The sequence below is a fragment of the Salmo salar genome, chromosome 01 (genome assembly GCF_965601325.2).
Source record: "Salmo salar chromosome 01, fSalSal1, whole genome shotgun sequence".
NCBI lineage: Eukaryota > Metazoa > Chordata > Actinopteri > Salmoniformes > Salmonidae > Salmo > Salmo salar.
In genome coordinates this window covers 4,490,001-4,502,416 of record NC_138291.1, presented here as the reverse complement: position 1 = coordinate 4,502,416, position 12,416 = coordinate 4,490,001, and the positions used below count along the sequence as shown (strand labels likewise).

General features: G+C 43.9%; 1 protein-coding gene across 12 annotated transcripts in view; it reads left to right on the top strand.

The window, feature by feature from the left end:
- The first annotated feature begins 8,099 nt into the window (after window positions 1-8,099).
- smoc1 (SPARC related modular calcium binding 1) overlaps window positions 8,100-12,416 on the top strand; it is a 139,720-nt gene continuing 135,403 nt past the window's right edge. For all 12 annotated transcript variants that reach the window (XM_045706584.2, XM_045706567.2, XM_045706556.2 and 9 more), the window contains exon 1: window positions 8,100-8,567. In XM_045706584.2, the coding sequence (XP_045562540.1) occupies window positions 8,460-8,567 (108 nt within the window). In that variant the 5' untranslated portion in view covers window positions 8,100-8,459. The remainder of the gene's footprint in view (window positions 8,568-12,416) is intronic.

The following is a 12,416-nucleotide window of genomic DNA, read 5'->3' as shown; positions in this document are numbered from 1 at the left end:
ACAGCAGACCTTCACCTGGTCCCCCAACTAGCTAACAGCTGAAGTCCACCTCTTCCTCCTCCCCAACTAGCTAACAGCTGAACCTCACCTCCTTCCACCCAACTAGCTAACAGCAGATCTTCACCTTCTCCCCAACTAGCTAAAGGCAGAACTTAATCTCCTCCCCAACTAGCTAAAAGCAGAACTTCACCTCCTCCTCCTCCAACTAGCTAACAGCAGAACTACACCTCCCCCAACTAGCTAACAGCAGAAATTCAACTACTCCTCCCCCAATTAGCTAACAGCAGAACTTCACCTCCTCCTCCCCCAATTAGCTAACAGCAGAACTTCACCTCCACCGACAACTCGCTTGCAGCAGAAATTCACCACCTCCCTCAACTAGCTAGCAGCAAAACCTAACATCCTTCAATCAACTAGCTAACAGCAGACCTTCACCCCACCCCAAATTAGCTAACACCAGACCTTCACCTCCTCCTCCCCCAACTAGCTAACAGCAGAACTTCATCTCCTTTTCCTCCAACTAGCTAACAGCAGAACTTCACCTCCTCCCCAACTAGCTAACAGCAGAACTTCACCTCCTCCCACAACTAGCTAACAGCAGAACTTCACCTCCTCCCACAACTAGCTAACAGCAGAACTTCACCTCCTTTTCCTCTAACTAGCTAACAGCAGAATTTCACCTCCTCCCCAACTAGCTAACAGCAGAACTTCACCTCCCCCCCAACTAGCTAACAGCAGAACTTCACCTCCTCCCCAACTAGCTAACAGCAGAACTTCACCTCCTTTTCCTCTAACTAGCTAACAGCAGACCTTCACCTCCTCCACAACTAGTTAACAGCAGAACTTCACCTCCTCCCCCAACGAGTTACTAGCTAACAGCAGAACTTCACCTCCTCCCCCAACAAGCTTACAGCAGAAATTCACCTTTGCCTCCCCTAACCAGCTAACAGCAGACCTTCACCTGGGCCCCCAACTAGCTAACAGCAGAACTTCACCTCTTCCCCGTCCCCAACTAGCTAACAGCAGAACTTCGCCTCCTCCCCCAACTAGCTAGCAGCAGAACTTCACCTCCTCCCCCCAACTAGTTAACAGCAGAACTTCACCTCCTCCCCCAACTAGCTAGCAGCAGAACTTCACCACCTCCCCCAACTAGCTAACAGCAGAACTTCACCTCCTCCCCCAACTAGCTAGCAGCAGAACTTCACCTCCTCCCCCCAACTAGTTAACAGCAGAACTTCACCTCCCCCCCAACTAGTTAACAGCAGAACTTCACCTCCTCCCCCAACTAGCTAGCAGCAGAACTTCACCTCCTCCCCCAACTAGCTTACAGCAGAACTTCACCGCCTCCCCCAACTAGCTAACAGCAGAACTTCACCTCCTCCCCCAACTAGCTAGCAGCAGAACTTCACCTCCTCCCCCACAACAAGTTAACAGCAGAACTTCATGTCCTCCTCCAGCTAGCTAACATCAGAATCTTCACCTCCACCCCAACTAGCTAACAGCAGACCTTCACCTGGTCCCCCAACTAGCTAACAGCTGAAGTCCACCTCTTCCCCCTCCCCAACTAGCTAACAGCAGAACTCCACCACCTCCCCCACAACAAGTTAATAGCAGAACTTCACGTCCTCCCCCAATTAGCTAGCAGCAGAACTTCACCCCCTCCCCCAAACAGCTAGCAGCAGAACTTCACCTCCACCCCATCTAGCTAACAGCAGAACTTCACCCCCCCACCTAGCTAACAGCAGAACATGTTCTCCTCACCCCCCAACTAGCTAACAGCTGAACCTCACCTCCTTCCACCCAACTAGCTAACAGCAGATCTTCACCTTCTCCCCAACTAGCTAAAGGCAGAACTTAATCTCCTCCCCAACTAGCTAAAAGCAGAACTTCACCTCCTCCTCCTCCAACTAGCTAACAGCAGAACTACACCTCCCCCAACTAGCTAACAGCAGAAATTCAACTACTCCTCCCCCAATTAGCTAACAGCAGAACTTCACCTCCTCCTCCCCCAATTAGCTAACAGCAGAACTTCACCTCCACCCACAACTCGCTTGCAGCAGAAATTCACCACCTCCCTCAACTAGCTAGCAGCAAAACCTAACCTCCTTCAATCAACTAGCTAACAGCAGATCTTCACCCCACCCCAAATTAGCTAACACCAGATCTTCACCTCCTCCTCCCCCAACTAGCTAACAGCAGAACTTCATCTCCTTTTCCTCCAACTAGCTAACAGCAGAACTTCACCTCCTCCCCAACTAGCTAACAGCAGAACTTCACCTCCTCCCACAACTAGCTAACAGCAGAACTTCACCTCCTCCCACAACTAGCTAACAGCAGAACTTCACCTCCTTTTCCTCTAACTAGCTAACAGCAGAATTTCACCTCCTCCCCAACTAGCTAACAGCAGAACTTCACCTCCCCCCCAACTAGCTAACAGCAGAACTTCACCACCTCCCCAACTAGCTAACAGCAGAACTTCACCTCCTTTTCCTCTAACTAGCTAACAGCAGCCCTTCACCTCCTCCCCAACTAGTTAACAGCAGAACTTCACCTCCTCCCCCAACGAGTTACTAGCTAACAGCAGAACTTCACCTCCTCCCCCAACAAGCTTACAGCAGAAATTCACCTTTGCCTCCCCTAACCAGCTAACAGCAGACCTTCACCTGGTCCCCCAACTAGCTAACAGCAGAACTTCACCTCTTCCCCCTCCCCAACTAGCTAACAGCAGAACTTCGCCTCCTCCCCCAACTAGCTAGCAGCAGAACTTCACCTCCTCCCCCCAACTAGTTAACAGCAGAATTTCACCTCCTCCCCCAACTAGCTAACAGCAGAACTTCACCTCTTCCCCCTCCCCAACTAGCTAACAGCAGAACTTCGCCTCCTCCCCCAACTAGCTAGCAGCAGAACTTCACCTCCTCCCCCCAACTAGTTAACAGCAGAATTTCACCTCCTCCCCCAACTAGCTAACAGCAGAACTTCACCTCCTCCCCCCAACTAGTTAACAGCAGAACTTCACCTCCTCCCCCAACTAGCTAGCAGCAGAACTTCACCTCCTCCCCCCAACTAGTTAACAGCAGACCTTCACCTCCTCCCCCAACTAGCTAGCAGCAGAACTTCACCTCCTCCCCCCAACTAGTTAACAGCAGAACTTCACCTCCTCCCCCAACTAGCTAGCAGCAGAACTTCACCTCCTCCCCCCAACTAGTTAACAGCAGAACTTCACCTCCTCCCCCAACTAGCTAACAGCAGAACTTCACCTCCTCCCCCAACTAGCTAACAGCAGAACTTCATCTCCCCCCCCAACTAGTTAACAGCAGAACTTCACCTCCTCCCCCAACTAGCTAGCAGCAGAACTTCACCTCCTCCCCCCAACTAGTTAACAGCAGACCTTCACCTCCTCCCCCAACTAGCTAGCAGCAGAACTTCACCTCCTCCCCCCAACTAGTTAACAGCAGAACTTCACCTCCTCCCCCAACTAGCTAACAGCAGAACTTCACCTCCTCCCCCAACGAGTTAACAGCAGAACTCCACCTCCTCCCCCAACGAGTTAACAGCAGAACTTCACCTCCTCCCCCCAACTAGTTAACAGCAGAACTTCACCTCCTCCCCCAACAAGCTTACAGCAGAAATTCACCTTTGCCTCCCCTAACCAGCTAACAGCAGACCTTCACCTGGTCCCCCAACTAGCTAACAGCAGAACTTCACCTCTTCCCCAACTAGCTAACAGCAGAACTTCACCTCCTCCTCCCAACTGGCTAGCAGCAAAACTTCACCTCCTTCAATCAACGAGTTAACATCAGATTTTCACCCCCCCAACTAGTTAACAGCAGAACTCCACCTCCTCCCCCAACTAGCTAGCAGCAGAACTTCACCTCCTCCCCCCAACTAGTTAACAGCAGAACTTCACCTCCTCCCCCAACTAGCTAACAGCAGACCTTCACCTCCTCCCCCAACTAGCTAACAGCAGAACTCCACCTCCTCCCCCAACTAGCTAACAGCAGACCTTCACCTGGTCCCCACAACTAGTTAACAGCAGAACCTCACCTCCTCCCCCAACTAGCTAACAGCAGAACTTCAACTCCTCCCCCAACGAGTTACCAGCAGAACTTCACATATCCAGACCCAGGTTAATCAGGGCAGTTCAAGTGTACTGGCTGGTGTAGTTCTCCAGTGCAGAGCACAGGGGGCCATGGCAGCCAGGCAACCAAAGCGTCAGAGCAGGACGCATCCCACATCCTACCTCTCTTCTCCCAGCTATGATAATCAAACAGTGGTGTGGATCTGCTCTTCTCTTGGCTCTGCACTGACAGACAGACTAACTACAGTCTGATAAAAAAAGCTCTAGCATCTCTCACTCACAAAATATTTATGTTTGTTCAGTTTCCATTTATTTCCCTTCCCTTTCTTTTCTCATTCCCTCCTTTTTTCTCCCATGTTTCCAACCCGACCTCGTCCACCTCTCCCCACTGCAAAATTGTTTCTCAGACTCATGACAAAATATGTTGAGTAACGGGAAATTGGCTAAAAGATTATTGAAAGTCAGGACAATCTTTGTCTAGCAGGGAAACTTTATTTTCATAGTTACAAAAATAGATTTTGTTGCACTATTTTTCTAGCTTGAAATGAACATTTAGGGGAACTTTATAAGGGTTATAACGATTTGGAATTTTCTAAATACTTTTAATGTTATTAATTTCCATGTTAGCTCTATGCCTGGAAATGCCCTGGTCTGGAGCAAAGGAACCCAATTTCAAACTCTCCAAAAAAGTATTTAAAATTTAAAAAACTGTTAATAATGGATATTAACTGAAACATTTTCTTATGTAGTTTCTTCCAATAGCCCTCTGTGACTTGCAAGGATATTTTATCTCAAAACTTTGATTCCTAAAAGATGTGTCTATAAATTTGGTCAACAGTCAGATTGGTCTAAAATCCTAAATGAATCAGGAATGAGCAGGGTCACCTATACCATAAGGACCCCTTTTTCATGTCCTCATTACATCTAGTGCAACAAGACCACTCATGGTCTGGAATGATCTCTACTGATAGCTTTAAACAAACAATATTGGAATCACCGTGGTTACAACCATAAACTGTCAACTCCATCTGCCTGATAGATTAAGATGTGAATTGTGGTTCAATATGTTACATTTAATTATGTTTAAGAGTCATAAATCAACTGAGGAAAAATGACATTCCTGTGTATACCACTTGAATGAAGAAGAAAGAAAAGTAAAATGTTTGTCAACTCCATAAAACGTAAACTCCGTCAGAGTGCTGAAAGATCTGAAAAATGGTTTGTATTAAACTTTTATTTTTTTTAGGCCAAAATATGTCAGTTTTCAGTATCTGTTGTCAACTCCGTCAATATTTTTTGGTCAATATTTAAAAATAATATTTGTATCACTGTTCTGCAACATATGCCTAAACAAGGGATAATGTTTGCTTTATAAATGTTGTTTTATGTTCTATGTTATGCCAAAATGCTTATGAAATTTGCCTTGGACCTGGCGGGGGGGGGGGGGGGAGGGGGGGCTGCGAAACAACGTTATGCCACTGGCTGACACACACAGAAATCATTAATCCTGACCTTAATTGTGCCAATTCAGACTTCTCAATAGCTCTAATTACAAGGCTCTTCATTGAAGACTCAGAAAGCCGCTCAACTGTAACAGAGAAATAATATCTATAGGAACAAAGACTGGTGCTGTGTGGGAGGGGGTGGTAAACAGACGGCCCGTTTCAGATCTTTAAAGGCTTGTTCCTCTGTGTGTGTCTGTGTGTTTGTGTGTGTGCTCTGTGTGTATGTGTGTTCCTCTGTGTGTGTATGTGCTCTGTGTGTATGTGTGTTCCTCTGTGTGTGTGTGTGTGTGTGTGTGTGTGTGTGTGTGTGTATGTAGCTCTGTCTGTGTGTGTGTTCCTGTGTGTGTGTGTGTGTGTGTGTGTGTGTGTGTGTGTGTGTGTGTGTGTGTGTGTGTGTGTGTGTGTGTGTGTGTGTGTGTGTGTTCCTCTGTCTGTGTGTGTGTGTGTGTTCCATCTGTGTGTGAGTGTTAATCTGTGTGTGTGTTCCTCTGTGTGTGAGTGTTAATCTGTGTGTATGTTCCTCTGTGTGTGAGTGTTAATCTGTGTGTGTGTTCCTCTGTGTGTGAGTGTTAATCTGTGTGTGTGTTCCTCTGTGTGTGAGTGTTAATCTGTGTGTGTGTTCCTCTGTGTGTGAGTGTTAATCTGTGTGTGTGTTCCTCTGTGTGTGAGTGTTAATCTGTGTGTGTGTTCCTCTGGGTGTATGGTCCTCTGTGTGTGAGTGTTAATCTGTGTGTGTGTTCCTCTGTGTGTGAGTGTTCCTCTGTGTGTGAGTGTTCCTCTGTGTGTGTGTTAATCTGTGTGTGTGTGTGTTAATCTGTGTGTGTGTTAATCTGTGTGTGTGTTAATCTGTGTGTGTGTTCCTCTGTGTGTGTGTGTGTGTGTGTTCCTCTGTGAGTGTGTGTTCCACTATGTGACTGTGAGGAGTGTTGAAGCAGGACTGAACACTTGCACCGATCCCTCTGCTGTTACGAGGCTAGTCACTAAAAACACACGTCGATTTCGGACGTTTGAAAAGATCCCGAGGACGTCAATATATGCTGTCCTCGGGCGATCACAAAAATAATTCAAAAAGAGTGGCATAGCACTGGACTCCAACTCACAACACTCATGGTTTTTAGACCGCTGTGCCACAGACACTCACAATGATCAAGCAAGCAGGGAGATTACTTGATGATACTACATCGAAACAGTGCATTTTGTTTGAATATTTAGTTTTATGCTTTCCCCAAACCTTAGCCCTAACCTTAACCCCTCTTAATGAATACCTAAACTTAACCCCTTGAGTTGTTTCTGTTTTAACCCTGCAACCACGTAGAATTGATGGGTAAAAAAATCGACGTTCATCCATTTACGTCAAATCCCAAAGTGAAACTATGAGATCAGGTTGGCTGCTTCACTCACTCAACCTCTTTCTCTTTCTCTCTCTCTCTCTTTCTCTCAATCACACTGTCTCTCTCATTCTGTCTCTCTCTCTCTCAATCACACTCTCCCTCTCTCTCTCTCTCTCTATCTCTCTTTCTCTCAATCACACTCTCTTTTTCTCTCAATCACACTCTCTCTCTCATTCTCTCTCTCTCTTTCTCTCTCTCTCTTTCTATTTCACTCCTTCTCAACCTCTCTCTCTTTCACTTTTTCTCTCTCTTCAATCTTCCCTTATGATAATCTACAATCTTTGAATATATATATTTTTTGCGGGGGTCTTTCTTTAGGCACATATGGTTGTAGAAACGAGTGTGTGCACGCATTTTAGTGTCTGTAATTTGATGCTGTGTTTACCATTTGCATGCACACTGACATCACACAGCGGCTCAGTCTATCCCGCGTGCTGCTTTCAGACGGAGCTAAATCCAGGATAGAAGAGGGGGAAATAAAGAGGTGAATTATGAGAAATGACGAAGAACAAGAACAAGAAGAGGATATAGATAGCTGATTGTGTCCTGTCAGCCCCCCCCCCCCCCCCCCCCCCCCCCCCCCCACACACACACACACACATATAATAATAATTAAGGGTAAACAACAAATAAACATAAAGAACCGCAAATACAATGTCACTTATTAGGGCATTCTTTAAAACATTTTTTTTATAACAGATAAAAACAGGTTGAGATAAACAAATAAAAAAAAGTCTGTCTGTCTGTCTGTCTGTCTGTCTGTCTGTCTGTCTGTCTGTCTGTCTGTCTGTCTGTCTGTCTGTCTGTCTGTCTGTCTGTCTGTCTGTCTGTCTGTCTGCCTGCCTGTCTGCCTGCCTGTCTGCCTGCCTGTCTGCCTGCCTGTCTGTCTGCCTGCCTGCCTGCCTGCCTGCCTGCCTGCCTGCCTGTCTGTCTGCCTGCCTGCCTGCCTGCCTGTCTGTCTGTCTGTCTGTTAGGGCCGTTTGTACTGGTGGGTGTGAGAAATTAGTCGTCTATTAACGGGGCGGAGTCTCCTTCCCTTGTTCGCAGCTGTTATTGGATCTACAAAGTGTCAGTCAATGCCGCTATTCCCCCCCCCCCCCCCCCCCCCCCGTTTATAAAGTCAGCTACAATTGATGCAGCGAACGGTACTTTAACCTGTAGTCTACAAATCAGGATAATCAGCTGGTCAGCACGCTGTGGATCAAATCTGTCACTATGGTGACCGTCAGCGCATAAAAATCCAGTCTACCGGTGACACTATGTGAATATACTGTCCATTCTCTCAGCATCTTCAATAAGCAACTAAAGGAACAACTGTGGAGGAGAGGGGTTGTTGTTGGTGGAAGCTCTTTCTTACCATTTACAAGTTTTTTTTTTGTTTGTTGGTGAAACGTGTTTTAGGCATCAGTCCCCAGTTGACTTGATAGTTTAAGAACGAACTCATTTACACAAACTCACTCTTTTTATAGTCAACTGCGACAGTCAATGATGTTCATCCGAAGCTTCGTTTTTGTAACTTTTTCTCATTATTTCGTACTTCTGTTGGTGTGTCTTCTCCCTCGGGCGTCCGCTCAGAAATCCACTGGTCCACGGGTGAGTTGCACATTTTACTTGTTGACAGTTTTTTTGAGTTATTGTTGCAGTTTTTTGCAAATGACATTAACCCTATCAAAACATCCATCCTTTATCTAAAAGATTCATTGCTGAATGATAGCGCTGGCTTTAAGTGTGTAGCCAAGGCAGCTCTTTCCATTTTATAAATTGAATATCAAAACTGACCCCGCAAATTAACTGGAAGCTTTTAGTGTCCTCCAAATAGTTTTTTTTGTTTGTCAAAATATGTTGACAGCGTAGCATGTAAATGATGACTGGCTTGTAAAAAAAAAAATAGGCATTTCTTTGTTGCCATATGTGATTTTACTCCAGCGCCTTAACACATTCCCCTTTGATTTAGTGGATACGTTCTCACAGGTGTCTGTCTACGGGTCAAGTTAGAGGAGCCGCTTTGCTTTGCATGTCTCAGGGCGATCATAGGGGGAAGGTTAGGCAAGGGTGGATATCAGGACGTTACAGAGAGGTAATAGACGACATGACATGGTGATGGTTCGTTCAGTAGCATACTGTAAGATCATACTAATAGTTAGTTCAGTAGCATACTGTAAGATCATACTGTAGTTTAGTTAGTTCAGTAGCATACTGTAAGACCATACTGTAGGTTAGTTAGTTCAGTAGCATACTGTAAGACCATACTAATAGTTAGTTCAGTAGCATACTGTAAGACCATACTAATAGTTAGTTCAGTAGCATACTGTAAGACCATACTAATAGTTAGTTCAGTAGCATACTGTAAGACCATACTAATAGTTAGTTCAGTAGCATACTGTAAGACCATACTAATAGTTAGTTCAGTAGCATACTGTAAGACCATACTGTAGGTTAGTTAGTTCAGTAGCATACTGTAAGACCATACTAATAGTTAGTTCAGTAGCATACTGTAAGACCATACTAATAGTTAGTTCAGTAGCATACTGTAAGACCATACTAATAGTTAGTTCAGTAGCATACTGTAAGACCATACTAATAGTTAGTTCAGTAGCATACTGTAAGACCATACTAATAGTTAGTTCAGTAGCATACTGTAAGATCATACAGTAGGTTAGTTAGTTCAGTAGCATACTGTAAGACCATACTAATAGTTAGTTTAGTAGCATACTGTAAGACCATACTAATAGTTAGTTTAGTAGCATACTGTAAGACCATACTAATAGTTAGTTCAGTAGCATACTGTAAGACCATACTAATAGTTAGTTCAGTAGCATACTGTAAGACCATACTGTAGGTTAGTTAGTTCAGTAGCATACTGTAAGATCATACTAATAGTTAGTTCAGTAGCATACTGTAAGACCATACTAATAGTTAGTTCAGTAGCATACTGTAAGACCATACTAATAGTTAGTTCAGTAGCATACTGTAAGACCATACTAATAGTTAGTTCAGTAGCATACTGTAAGACCATACTAATAGTTAGTTTAGTAGCATACTGTAAGACCATACTAATAGTTAGTTCAGTAGCATACTGTAAGACCATACTAATAGTTAGTTCAGTAGCATACTGTAAGACCATACTGTAGGTTAGTTAGTTTAGTAGTATCATACTCTGTAGTTAGTTTAGTGATATCATACTCTGTAGTTAGTTTAGTGATATCATACTCTGTAGTTAGTTTAGTGATATCATACTCTGTAGTTAGTTTAGTAGTATTATACTCTGTAGTTAGTTTAGTGATATCATACTCTGTAGTTAGTTTAGTGATATCATACTCTGTAGTTAGTTTAGTGATATCATACTCTGTAGTTAGTTTAGTGATATCATACTCTGTAGTTAGTTTAGTGATATCATACTCTGTAGTTAGTTTAGTGATATCATACTCTGTAGTTAGTTTAGTGATATCATACTCTGTAGTTAGTTTAGTGATATCATACTCTGTAGTTAGTTTAGTGATATCATACTCTGTAGTTAGTTTAGTGATATCATACTCTGTAGTTAGTTTAGTGATATCATACTCTGTAGTTAGTTTAGTGATATCATACTCTGTAGTTAGTTTAGTAGTATTATACTCTGTAGTTAGTTTAGTGATATCATACTCTGTAGTTAGTTTAGTAGTATCATACTCTGTAGTTAGTTTAGTGATATCATACACTGTAGTTAGTTTAGTGGGACCTGTAGTAGTATCATACTTTGTAGTTAGTTTAGTGGGACCTGTAGTAGTATCATACTTTGTAGTTAGTTTAGTGGGACCTGTAGTGATATCATACATTGCATTGCTGTGATTATTATTATCTGACCCTGCTGGTCATCTATGAACATTTGAACATCTTGGCCATGTTCTGTTATAATCTCCACTTTGCACAGCCAGAAGAGGACTGGCCACCCCTCATAGCCTGGTTCCTCTCTAGGTTTCTTCCTAGGTTTTGGCCTTTCTAGGGAGTTTTTCCTAGCCACTGTGCTTCTACACCTGCATTGCTTGCTGTTTGGGGTTTTAGGCTGGGTTTCTGTACAGCACTTTGTGACATCAGCTGATGTAAGAAGGGCTTTATAAATACATTTGATTGATTGATTGTTATATTGTTAGTGGACACATTGGTTGATATTGTATTTTGATCTTCCTGCAAAATGACCTATAGAGTGTAGATGTGTGTTCAGTGGGTTGTCTGTGGAGTGAAGAGTAGTGGTGTTTTGTGTAGATGTGTGTTCATTGAATTTGAATTGTAATGGTGTTTTGTGTGTGACTCAGTGATGAGCAGACAGAGTGTCTCTTTCTCTCTCTCCCTCACTGTTTGGATTCCCTCTTATCTGTGTAGAACAATTTGTAACTCTCAAGGGTGATTCTCTGTATGCTACCTCTGAAGAGCTCTCTGTCTCGTTCTCTCCTATGTCTTTGTCTCCCTCCCTCCCTTCCTCTCTCTCTCTCTCTCTCTCTCTCTCTCTCTCTTTCTCTCTCTCTACTACCCTCCCTTCTCTCTTTCTCTACTACTACTCTCACTACTCTGTCTCCCTTCTGTCTCCCTTCTGTCTCCCTCTCTCTCTCTCTCTCTCTCTCTCTCTCTCTCTCTCTCTCTCTCTCTCTCTCTCTCTCATATAAGTGGCCATCATGCTGGCTCGTCAAACTGAGAAACAAGGAGCATGAGAAGGGGAGGGAGAGAAGAGAAGAACGGTGTTGAAGCTACATATGAGTTAGGTCTTAGAACGGCTGCCATGTTAGCACCTTTATTCTCTAAATGTCGGCGACGTAACAATGCGACAGTGCCTCCGACAGTTCCCTCTGAAGTGACCTGCTGTAAACAAATCAAAACAGAGCAGCGAATTGAAGATGTTTTTAGTGTTTAGGATAATGTGTATGAAAGCCTGTACTGTTTTGTGGCAACAACAATATTGCATATCTGCTTTCGCTGGACATCTTCATAGGTATTTATTATATTTTTTTTTTTTTTAACGAGCAAAAATAAATGTCATAACACGGAAACAACGGCTAGGGAGGAGAAAGCGGTGCTCTCGGAACATTCAGGCAGAAACCGCATTGGCCCAACTCTCTATAAAGATGACTGGGTCATGGTTGGTTAGGGTTAGATGGAAGCTGTTATATTTGTAGTCAGAAGGGTGGAGGAATAGAGGATGACTCAGGCACCCTATCCCCTATACAGACGATTGGTCAAATGTAGTGCACTGTCGGGAATAGGGTCCATGGATCCTTAATTCTCTGATTTGTCTTAGACACACAAACTATTTTAATGTGTTACAATGTTTTAAAGCAGAAGCCTGAATGTAATGACGTACAGATACTGGCACTAATGCCGTAAATTGAAAAACACTGATGTTTTTTTTTTTAAGGATTTTATTTGCCACAGTGATTGGTCAGTGGTTGCCAGTCAGAGTTTACATCCTGT